Below are 12,645 nucleotides of genomic sequence, written 5' to 3'. Positions count from 1 at the left end.
TTCGCCCTTACCTTGCAGGCTGATAGTCTTCCAAGTTCTTCTCTAATGCGTTGTGCCTTAAGCAACTCCCATGCGTTGTATCCTCAGGACATGATGTTGATTGCTCATCTTCTTCCTCCAATATTAATTTTCTTTTCCTTATTACTCTCTTTGATTTTAAGGGCCCTTCATTCGTGTCGAGTTAGCGTGATTGAGACGCATCTAGGCCAATTCTCCTTTCTTCTTCTCCTTCTTCTTCTTCAAATTCTTCTTCAAGCATCATAGTGTACCACTCTGCTTTGTTCAATTCAAGTGATGCGTTAGGTGGGTCTGAACGCATCACTTGCTCTTCCTCTTGACTTTGATTGAGATTCGCCAAAATAGCACCAAAAACTACCTGCTCGTCCAGTCGAGCTAATTCCACCAGCTCTTCAGGGTTGCACTTTGACGCAGGACTGTCAGAGGGGGGTCTAGGTGGAGTAAGTGGAGGGGTGCCTAATGGAGCATGAGGCAACCCAGGGGAGGATATGACTATGGGTGAACGCGGCAGTTGGCTTGACGCGTCTGATTCGACTGGATAAATGGTGGCTAAGGGCTAGATAGAAACTGGAGGTGGTGGATGCACGGCTAGTGATGGTGCGTTGTGAAGGTAGGCTGGAAGTGGGTCATGCGTTGCACCCACCGGAGTTATGTTAGGAATGAATGGTGGTGGGGTAGGCTTGGTGTAGGATTTACTAGCAGTCGTAGATGGCGAACGCTGCCTCGGTTTCAAAGGTGTTTTGGGATTTGGCTTAGGGGTAATTTTGAGTTTTGGTTGAGAAGTTTTGGAAGGAAGGGTTGTGATGGCTTTGGTGGTTTTAGAAGGGGGTTTTGTGGGTGTTGTGGAAGGTTTCGACCGAAATGGCCGCTTGGAAGAGGAGGTTGCTCCGCCGTGCATGGGTTTGGTTTGGACAAGGGCTTTGGAGGTTTTTCTAGGGCTCGGGGGAGGTGAAGTCGAAATAGAGGACGAGGAGTAGGAACTTACCAGTGAGTCGTTCCCGAAGCTCATGGTTTGGTTCTAACAATCTGATGCAGAAAACATTGTGGCTGGAGAGGTGCTTTGAGTAGATCGACGATGAGGGAAACAGAGAGGCTAGGGTTTTTCTTTTTCGTTTCAGAGATGGCTCGAGAGGGAAATGAGGAAAAAGAAGGAAAGCGAAGCATTTGGGTCTTTTTATAGGCTGAGAGAGTTAGTTGGCTGACGTCAAGCGGCGCCTGACGTCCGTAATAAATGTGAAGCTAAAGGGACGTCTTGGGTTTCTAAGCACTCGAGTGCTTTTGTATTCTCGAGACGCGTCCCTTCAATTGGGCCATGCGTTAGACTTGAGTCTGACGCGTCCGTTATTTCCATCCCAATTGTACATAACTTTAAAAAAAACAAGTGAAATTTCTAACTCAAGAAGGCAGAAACAAAGAACAATCAATCTTAAAAACATAAACAAATAAACAAGCCAACAAACTCAAACGCATTGTAAAATACAGAATGCAAAAAAAAGACAAGGATAGAGGAAGCATCCCTAGAATGTATGGCGATGCGAACGCAGGGATGCTTCGACGTGGGCCTCAGCTGGCTTCGCATAGTGCGAGAGATGACACGTTCCAGCTCATCTTCAAAGTATAGCTTCACTCGTTGGCCATTTACCTTGAATGCGTTGGTGCCATCTTCCCGTGTTACTTCCACTGCTCCATATGGAAAGTCTGTTTTAATGATGAAGGGACCTAACCACCTGGATTTTAACTTCCCTGAAAAAAAAAGGCATATTTCAGGTGACTAGGTAACGGTTTCAACTCGAGTTCTGGTGGTTCCTCAAGTGATGGATGCGTTGGTTTTGTCTGCCACTCACTCAGACTTGGCAACTCTGGTTCTTTCAGGTTCTTCTCCAACGCAAGGACCTCGCATACATGGGTCTCTTCTTCAGGCAACTCTATACTATTCAGTTGAAAATCTTCACTATCTGGGAACTTTAATGTGTTTAACACATTAAACTTCACCTCTTGATTATCCACGCGAGTTGTTAATTCTCCTTTATGCACGTCAATTAAAACTTTCCCAGTAGCTAAGAAGTGGCGTCCAAGGATAATTGGTACATCCCTATCTGTTTTATATTCCAAGATAATAAAGTCTGCTGGGAATATGAAGTTGTAAACCTTTACCAGAACATCTTCAATCTTTCCTTCAGGGTACTTAATCGTTCTGTCAACGAGCTGAAGAGTAATAAAAGTGGGTTGTGCTTCGCCAATTCCCAATTTCTTAAAGATTGAGAGTGGCATGAGATTAATGCTAGCTCCCAAATCGCACAACGCATGACCCACATCCAATCCTCCTATCGAGCAAGGAAATATGAAGCTCCCAGGGTCCTTCTGTTTCTTGGGTAGGTTGTTGCTTACTAACGCGTTGCACTCATGCGTTAGCGCGATTACTTCCATCTCGCTGACTCTTCTTTTCTTTGTCAAAATGTCCTTAAAAAATTTGACATATTTTGGTATCTGCTCCAGGGCTTCTATAAGTGGAATGTTGATATGCAATTGCTTCAAGGGCTCAAGAAATCGCTTGAATTGTTGTTCATCATTCTTCTTCATCAGACGTCTAGAGAATGGTGCATTCAGCGACACTGCATGTTTTCCCGTGTTAGACGTACTGGGTTCTGAATGGCTTGTGGTCTCAGGCGTTCTTTCTTCTTGATCCATTGAACGTGTGATGCGTTCTTTTGAAGGACTGCTGTTTCTTGGATTCATTCTTCTTTCTTCAAGAGCTCTTCCACTTCGCAATGTCACCACGTGACATTGCTCTTTTCCATTATTGTTCCCAGGTGTTTCAGTGTTGCTAGGTAGAACTCCAGGCTGCCTGCTTTTCAATTTGCTCGCTATCTGCCCTACCTATATTTCCAGGTTTCTGATAGACGATGCCTGGCTTTTCAGCAATGCGCCATTTTGGGCTATGTATTCCTTCAATAGGTTCTCAAGCGGAGATTTTGAGCTCAATGCCTGTCCTCCTCTATTAAAGGGTTGTTGGTGTGGCTGATGTGTTTGTTGAAATGTAAGCAGCGGTCCATTCCTTTGCTCTTGGTTCGCCCCTGGGTGATGCTCCTGATGATTTTCTCTTGTCCAAGAAAAATTTGGATGGTTTCTCCATCCAGGATTATATGTATTGGAACATGGGTTGTTTTTTATGAAACATACTGACTGGGGATTTTGTAGGCAATCCGCATAAGAGTGAGGATCTCCTTCTGCTGATTTGGGCTACCTAAACACTTCTACCTGATTCACCTTTTGCTGATTTGATGCGTTTCCTAGCGTTATGTTTTGCAAAAGGCTGGTCATCGTAGCCATTTGTGCAGAAAGTGTGGCTATTGCATTGGAATCGATAGAATTAACATTCTAAGACATCTTCTTCCTATCAGCTTTTCCATCATACGTATCGTCCACCCATTCCATGTTGTATTTAGCAATGCGGTCTAATATCTTCTTAGCTTCAGATTAAGATTTATCCATAATTCCAACAGTCGCTGCTACGTCTGCTACTATCTGCGATGCTCTATTCAATCCACCATAAAAAGTCTCCATTTGGATAGTTAGTGGTAGTCCATGGTTCGGGCAATTTTTAACCAAGCCCTTAAAACGCTCCCATGCGGCGTTTAAGGTCTCCACTTCTTCTTGTTCAAAGTTCATAATCTCTCGACGCCTTCTCACATTGGTGGTAGGTGGGAAGTATTTTTGCATAAATTTCTCCACCAACTTCTCCCAGGTGGTGTTTCACTAGGCTCCAGTGAGCTCACCCATTGTTTTGCGTCATCATGCAAAGAATAGGGGAACAAAGACAGCCTGATCGCCTCTTGGGTGATTCCAGGAATCACAAATGAGTTACACGTTTCTAGGAATCGCTTCATGTGGGCGTGAGGATTTTCACCACGACCACCCCCAAATTTTCCAGCAGTCTGAAGCATTTGGAGCATTACAGATTTCATCTCGAACCTCGTCCCATCTGGCGTTGGGTATATGATTCCTGGAGAGAAATTATACAGTATAGAGGATGCATACTCCCTCATGGGACCCGTGCTGCTTTTCGCCATTAGGATTGGATTTGGTGTAGGATGAGCTAGTTGTTGAGCTAAATTTTGATTTGCCTGTTCTTCCGCCATTGCTCGTTGCCTATTCTGTTGTCTGAGAAATTGCTGCCTCAACCTTCGACGACGATTTGATCGGTTTCTACGTCGGAAGGTTCTTTCAATCTGAGGGTCGTATATGAGTCTAGGAGTGCTCTCCCTGCTCATAAATGTTCACAAGCTTAGGCTTAGCTTGTAATACTCCCTCGACCGAAGTGTTCCTACAACAGATACAAACGAAATTTCTGGTTACTTTTGTTTTTGAATCCCCGGAAACGGTGCCAAAAACTTGTTCGTTGCTATTGTGATTCGAGCTAGGAGTGTATTGTATAAAATAAATTGAAAAATTAAGTTCTAAGTATAGATGCATTGATGCTTTGATGCGTTTATGTGATTGTAACGCGTTGGTCCGTTAGAGATATGCAACAGAACGCACAACACTCCACTATTATTGACGTTCAAGTTTTCCTAAACCAGACCCAAGTATAAATCCAATTTAGGTTCCTGGTAAGTCCAAGGTCGAATTCAAAGATTCAGTTAAACTGACGCAGACCTTGCGTTGTAGCTATTGTAGGGGTTTTCCTAAATGTATGAGAGAAATATGTTATTTATACTAAAGTGTTGTGCTTGTGCAAGAAGATACAAAAGAGTTGAGTAGTGAGTGATGGATCATCCAAAAATGGATTTTAATGTAAGTGATATGCGTCGGTTTAAGATGAGTGTATACAAACTAGAGTGTGATGTGGATGAGTTGGGATGATTTGCTTATCTTTGTTTATGCGTTAGACTTTATTCAACACTTTTCAATGCGAATAACATACAAAACCTATCTCTAGGATGCATGAGTCTAACACATAATGCAATAGACACCAGTAAGTCTATCTCTAGATATACTAGGCGTCCTACTTGATACTGGCTTATCTATTCTTTCGAATAATCTAAGCTAAGGAGGATGCTTTCACCAATTGATCAAGTCGGCTTAAGCGTTTGAAATGAGATTTTGTATAAAGTATAAATGCATTCAACATAAACAAGAAATAAACAATGTAAAGTGTGATGGATCAAATATATGAATTTATAAAGAAGCAAATTGTCTTTACAAAAGCAATATTCAATCAAATGAAATGAAAGTGATAAATGAGATGAAAGGAATTGAGTCAAGCCAATCGCTTGTATCTCTTTGGCTCAATTCTATTGTGTACAATCACTTGTATAGGAGTTGGACGAAGTGTCTTTCTCAAGCTTGGCTTCCTCCGCTCCTTGACCTACGGTGGCGGTGGTTCTCAACCCTTCTGATCGTCTTGACACCATAGCACAGCTTAAACTATGACTACGCTAATTATAGAGAGTGAGAGTCTTGATAAATTTCTATGTACTATCTAACTCTGAAGGGACTTCATCTATTTATAGGCGTTGGTCATGTCCACTTGGTGAATGGGCAGCATTAAAGTCCATGCCCTGGTCAGCCACCTAACTCTCGGAAGCTTTTCAGACGCCGCCTGCTGCAGATGCCCATACTGCAAGTGGTGATGTGACACAATTAGCCTGGATCAATGTATCTTCTCTGCGTTGAATTTCCTCTGGCGCATGGCCCATGCGTTAGAGCTTTCCCTGCGGCACTTTTTGATTATGCATTAGCTTTCTGTAAATATCCTGCAATACAATGCGTTAGCGTCGCAGTATTTAGTAATAAAACTTCTTTTGCATGAGTTTGCTAATGTTTGAGTAATTCTATGCGTTTCTACTAAAAATGGGGAGAATTTATCATTAAAAACCTTAGTTGTTCCAACTTAAGAGCAAAAATAACTTGTATTTCTACAAATTATCAATAATGGAGCTACTGCTGTTTTCATTGTATAATTGAACATGTATTTTTTATGTAAGTTCAAAGTTCAAAGTTCAATATCAGAATTTTATCAGAACATGCATATTTGAGCTTAGAACATTATATGGTTCAAGGTTGAAAGTTCAAAGATTGGGAGAGTGAGATATTGAGAGAGAGCTAGATTGAAAGAGCGAGATGTTCAGAAAGAGTGAGATTGAGAGAGCGAGATGTTTAGAGAGAGCGAGATTGTGAGAGGGAGCGAGATTGAGAGAGAGCGAGATTGTGAGAGAGAGCAAGATTGAGAGAGTATGAAGTTATCCATTTTTGTTACAAGTATGAAGACTGGGAGAGTATGAAGTTATTGTTTTTTGTTACAAGTATGAAGATTGAGAGAGTATGAAGTTACCCATTTTTGTTACAAGTATGAAGACTAAGAGATTATGAAGATGGAAAGAGTATGAAGATTGAGAGAGTATGAAGATTGCTATTATATAAATACTTTAGCTTGTTATTGTTTTTTGTTTATAAGATGAAAGTATGAAGTATGAAGTATTACAAGTATGAAGTATGTTACAAGTATGAAAAAGTATGAAATATGTTACAAGTATGACATATGAAAAAATGATCAATGGTATTTATAACTAAACTGGATGAGGGGTATTTGTGTCTCGATCTTTGGCATTTTCAGCACGTCGCAAGGTTGTAAGCGGTTCAGTACAATTTTGGCGGTTATGCCCATAATTCCCACAATGACCACATTTCATTTGTCTGCGAAATTCTCCTCTGGATGGTATTCTTCTCACTCTCCGTCGCCCGACTTGTGGCACAAACTTTGAAGGAAGGATAATCTTTTCTACGTATCCAGAAGGTCTTTTCCATTCAGATATGTGGCCAAGTGGATTTATAGGCTCCGCATACGCAGTCATTAGAGAGTCCACTATATAAAATCGACTGCAAAGACTGTGGATGGGTATATTTCTTTCCTTGGCAGCAAAAATTGCATGCAAACACGGGATACCAAGTGAGTTGAATTCTTTACACGTGCATTCCTTCGTGTGAAGATTGATAATATCGTCCAATCGATTATCTTTCACATGTACCCGATAACAATCAATAGGCTCCACCCGATATCGTCTTCCCTTATCGGCTTCATTTGCCAATTGGGTTTCATAGTAGTCAGAGTGCAATGTCTTCGAGATGCCGAGCAATTCCTCCGTTCGTAGAACCATGATTGGAGCATTCCTCTAACATGTTCAATCAAGCATACTATGGGCATTAATCGATACTCTTTAGTTAAGGAATTGAAACACTCTGCACTTTTGGATGTCATGTTATCATATCTTTGTTCTATTTGGTAACCTCGTGCCCACCTTTGAAGACTGATATCTTCCAAATATTTTGTGACAGTACCGTCTCTAAAACTGCGTAGTTCGTCCCATTTTGTCTGGAACTCTGTCATGCGAAATACCCTTGCTGCATCTCTAAATATCCCAACAACTGTGCTATCCTTAAAGTTTTTAACCAGATTCTGTTCTATATGCCATGTGAACAATCCATGAAATGTTGTGGGAAAAAAAATGCACGAATAGTATTGCCAATAGATACCATCCAATCAAACACAAACACCAGATTATCGGGTTCTCCGATACTGCATTTCAAGTTTGACATAAACCATTTCCATAATCAATCGGTTTCATTGTCCACTATTGCATATGTTAGAGGGTATAATTGATTGTTCCCGTTCATAGAAACCGCAACCAACATGGTGCCTTTGTATTTTCCTTTCAAGTGCGACCCATCAACAATAATACAAGGCTGACAGCTTGCAAAACCTCTAAAACAAGTCCCTAATGCCATAAACATATACTTGAAATGCACCTCATCTTCAAGTTTGATCTCAAAGACTGTACCCAGATTCTCTATTTTTAGCGCTTCTCCATAAGCATGTAGTATGAAGTATGAGTATTCTGGAGTATCTCTAGTGAGATCATACACAGCTTCCCTTGCATGCTACGGTTTATCATAACTTATGTTCACGCCATAATCTCTCCTCATATCCTCAACGATATGACAAGGTTTATAAATACGTCCTATTCCCGTGAACTTATCTTTGATGAACTGACCAACAACCATAGCAGTTGCTTGAATATATTAGACCCTTCCATTTTGACTGCACGAAGGCTCCACTTACATGTCTCCCCAATGCATTTGACAGTGAACAGAGATTTGGTTGATTTCTTGACCTTAAATTCAAAATTTCTGTTGATGGACAGAATAGATAATCTCATTTTCAAGTCCTTTTTGCTCAAAAATAGTTGACCAACTTCAACATCCTCCGTCTCAGATGAAGAGGTGCCAGGCATAATCAACTATATCCTATGACTTGAAGACACAGATCGTGGAACCACTAAAGTTGCTGTAGAACGATGCACATCTCCATGATCATGATCCATTTCATTCATCCTGCTAGTTGCTCATTCACATCCACTAAAGAACCACAATCCATATAATTGAATGTTGATGGTACAATGTTGGTAGACAATGGAATATTAATGTTGTTAGACAATGGAATATCATTCTCTTCCCAACGAAATTGATATGATTCCTCATATTGTCTGTCCACAACCGTATCATCATAACTCACATTTCCAAACCCCATCCTAACTCTTTCGTCTTGTTTAGACTTCAACGTTACAGCTATCTGAAGTCTACTAAGCTCTTCTCGCAAAAGAAGGAAGTGAACATCATCATCATCCATTATGCATTGTGGAGAGGCTTCAAATTCAAGATTATATTTAACTTTCAGGAGAAGATCAAACTCTGAAGAACTGACTTTTTAGCCCTGTAAATGCGAGATTTAAGTTCTTCATAATTCAATGTATGAGGCACAACGATTCCTTTCAACTGTCCCACAATATACGAATTTTCATTCTCATTCCAATCACCTCCAAATCGAATAAATATACACTTATCTGTCATTCTACAAAGCAAGAGAACATTTTTCATTAAGTTGTACAAGCAATTGAAGTTTACTCTCGCTCTCTCTCTTACTCTTCCTGCTCTCTCTCTTACTTTTCCTTTTTCTTACTCTCTCCCAATACAAAATTTCGTAATGCTACATTTCCAGAAATAACACATCAAAAATAATTAAACAGACTCAAAATAATTCACCTTTCTGAAAAGGCTGTTCCTTTAAGAGAAAGCCTCGTTTTGGAAATCCCTGTTCGAAAAATCTCCATTCAACAAAACACCGTCGAAAACCAGAGAAGTAATCACCTTTGAAATGGAGTTTAGAGTTTAAAGAAATCACCATTGTATTATGTTTAGGTATTATTGATTTGATTTGAGGCTTCCGTCATGAAAATTGTCAAATCAACAGTACACTGGCGATCAATGACGTCAAACCAGGGAATTTCAAGCAAGAGTGAGAGTGTTTAATCAGACGAGAGCGAGATTTACCTCGTGAGGCCGGTAAGGAAAATTTATGTAATTTGGTATAGCAATGATGTAGTAGAAGGTCAATTGACATTACTTTTTAAAAATGGGTCATTTGACATTTTTAGCCCAATTTTTGGGTCATCCGTACAAATTTTCTTGCAATTGGGCTCATATCCACTATAATTTTGTTCAAAGTGGCTATATTCCCAAAATCGATGGTCAAGAAGAAGAACAACAAAGTTTGACATTAGGTCAAGCTGATGGATGGCCCAAAAATTAGGTAAAAAATACAAAATGCCTTAGTTTTTGGAAAAAAAAAATGTTGAATGACCCTTTGCTGATTCAAATTGTGGTGAAATTATTAAAATATACTTGTGCACACGCGGAAAAGAAATCTTGCTCTCGCCCTCGCTTGTCTTGCTCGTCTCGCTCTGCATGCGGAAATGACCCCATTTTTATTTCCCTTCTCATTGGTCTCGGTCTCGTTCTTCCATTCTTCACTAGTTGCGCTCTTCCTTTCCTCACACAGCTTGCCAGGCGCCCGACAACAACAATCACTCTCTTCGAAGCTACTCGTGTGAACCCACCGTGTCAGAGATGAAGCCGAAGAAGATGCAGCGAAGGAAGTTAGAGAAGAAGTCAGGAGAAAGGAAGAGGGAAAAGAAAAAGGGAAAAAGGAAAAAGACATGGAGAAGAAAACAAGAAAGCAAGGGTAATGTTGTAATTTCACGTGATTATGACATCATCAATGGGTCATTTAACATTTTTTTTAAAATTTAGGTCATTTGACATTTGGGCCTTTAAAATAGATCTTTTGAGTAATTATCTTATTTGACATTAGAGATGATAATCTCGGTTACAAAATCGTGTTCAAAGTGGCTATATTCCCAAAAGCGATGGTTAAGAAGGGTTCGGGTCACGTTGATGGAATGTGCGCGTTTTTTGCGTGTGGGATGGGGTTTTTTGGTATTTTAGTAGGCTGGAGATGGATATTATAGAATTTGTAGAATTTGTTTTATCTTGTAGATAGTTTGATCCACTTTTTTATACTTTCAAAGCCCCTTCCTCTTATACACATCTTTTAAAAGTTAAAAAAATATCCTTATGTCCAAAAAAAAGTCTAAAAATACATTCACTGTTACCATATGAACAAAAACTATTAGTATCTCTTTGAAAAAATATTTCTGATTTTTCATGTTTTAAAAGTACTCCTTTTAACTTTTAAAAGTTTCAAAAGTCCTTAAAGAATTAAAAAATACTGTTAATATATGAATGAAAATATTTAATATCTTTTTATCTATTAAAAGTTGCATTAATATTCTTGACTTTGAAAAATAAGTTTATAAATACTCTTACCATTTATCACCACTCTATTACTTCACTCTTTCATTCTTCCATTTTGTTTATTTTACTAATAGATTTATCCATTTAGAAAAATTTATCATGTTAAATGGTCAATTGGTAAGTTGTATTGACGTAGTAATTACTCCAATTAGAGGTCTCCAAACACCCGATCGTTCGCCAATCAAGAATTGAAATCAAACTTAACCCTCGAATGACCTTAAACTTTTTTTTTTTTTTTTTTTAAAAAAAAAAAAGAAATTTAGTTTTTACTGAATTAATAAAGAAACATAAAAACATTCTACACACAAAATAAAATGAAAAGACATAATAATAAATGGAAAATCCACAGATAGAAAAAATGTCAAACTATTTACAGAAATAACAAAAAAAACACTGGTATAAGCTTCTATAAATCTCTATCAAAGAATATTAAATTTTGTTATTTTGTATAAATAGTTTCCCTCATTTTTCTACTTTTAAATATCTTCCTAATAATATCATATTAAAATTAATTTTAATTTAAGGATAATTAGTAACATTTTCCCTAATCGTTTGAGTTAAGTTGTTCCATAATTATAAATAATAAACAAGAAAAAGACACATTTACACATGGCAAGGTAATTCTACTTGTTAAAAATAGGGTTTTTAACCTAGGGGCATTTATGTAATTATGTAAGACCCCTAGGGCTTCCTACTGTCTATTTATACAGTGTGTCCCTGTGTATTCAGTGTATCAGCTTTAAAAAAAAATAAGAAAAAACTTTATATCGTGGTTTTTCTCCCTACACTAGGGTTTCTACGTAATCTTGTTGGTCTTTTCTTCCCTATTCTTTATTTTTAACATGGTATCAGAGCACGGTGACGAAAACCTAGCTGTTATGGAAGAGAATCAACCTCAATCCTCCTCTGCTAATGGGTCTTCAAGTTTTGACATAAAAATGGCAATCTAGGCAGCAGTAAAGGAATGTTTTCAGGATGCCCTACCGAAATTAATTTCTGCCGTTCAGGTACAATCCTTGGAAAATCACCCTTAGCCAATCAGGTATTACCATTCAGAAACCAATCAGAATCCCGTCACGATCGGAGCTGGAGCTGGCCGCGAAGAACCAACGATTCACGATCAGAGCTATCACGGTCATGGCAGAGTCGGCAGTCTCGGACTTGAAGAGCAGGCTGGCTGCAAGGAGGTGTTGACTATCAATCAGAGCTATCAGGGTAGAGTGGGCAGTGTCGGAGGCGAGGAGCAGAGGAATCGTGATGATTTGATTAGGGTTGGTACTGGTCTGAAGCAAACCGGACCAGTTCGGGTTGAACTAGGGCAAACCAGCCATACTTGATTTTTTTATTTTAAGTCCGACCCGAGATCCGACCCAAGGTTAGCCCGACCCGAGAGCTCTTCAGCCCAGTTTTTTGCACCAGTCGATCCACTTTCAGCCCATCTAGACCGACCCAGTGATCTGGTTTCCTTCAACAGCAGACCCGATGGTTTTTTCACAACCAACTGCCGAGGTCTCTATCAATCTGAGCGACCAACACTTGTTCCAATCAATTGTAGTTCAGCTCGTTACCCAGATGATGTAAGACAACGGTTGGCTTACCTACAACAACAGATTTCTGATTTGGATACGATGTTTGGTACAAATCCTTAACCGGTTTATTCATAAAATCTGGTAAACTCATTATCTATAGTGCCTAACGTTTCCTACTTATCTGGTTCGATGGGTAATTTTGCAGGATTTATCGTCGGAGAAAAATTAAAAGACCAGAACTATTTCTCCTAATCGATTCGATGGCCTTGGAAGGGCGTCACAAGTTTGGATATTTAATAGGAAAAATTCCAAAGCCGGCCCCAGGTGATCCATAAGAACGAATTTGGAAAGGAGAAGATTCGTTGCTATGATCTGTCTTGGTTAACAT

General features: G+C 39.3%; 1 protein-coding gene and 1 non-coding gene across 2 annotated transcripts; one reads left to right on the top strand and one right to left on the bottom strand.

Annotated features, from left to right (window-relative positions):
* Positions 1-3,598: 3,598 nt before the first annotated feature.
* Positions 3,599-3,702, top strand: LOC120089533. The gene has a single exon (XR_005485208.1). It is a non-coding gene; the product is annotated as a small nucleolar RNA R71 (small nucleolar RNA).
* Positions 3,703-6,587: 2,885 nt separating this feature from the next.
* On the bottom strand, positions 6,588-7,175 carry LOC120089103. The gene has a single exon (XM_039046527.1). The coding sequence runs from the start codon at positions 7,173-7,175 to the stop codon at positions 6,588-6,590; it is 588 nt and encodes a 195-aa protein (XP_038902455.1).
* Positions 7,176-12,645: the final 5,470 nt, after the last annotated feature.

This window comes from Benincasa hispida, chromosome 10, assembly GCF_009727055.1.
Source record: "Benincasa hispida cultivar B227 chromosome 10, ASM972705v1, whole genome shotgun sequence".
Taxonomy (NCBI): Eukaryota; Viridiplantae; Streptophyta; class Magnoliopsida; order Cucurbitales; family Cucurbitaceae; genus Benincasa; species Benincasa hispida.
The sequence above is the reverse complement of the archived record's forward strand: the minus strand, read 5'-3'. Positions and strand labels throughout refer to the sequence as shown.

Coding starts and splice junctions, on each gene's coding strand:
- LOC120089103 (XM_039046527.1), bottom strand. CDS start 7,175: ATGGTTCTACGAACGGAGGAATTGCTCGGCATCTCGAAGACATTGCAC.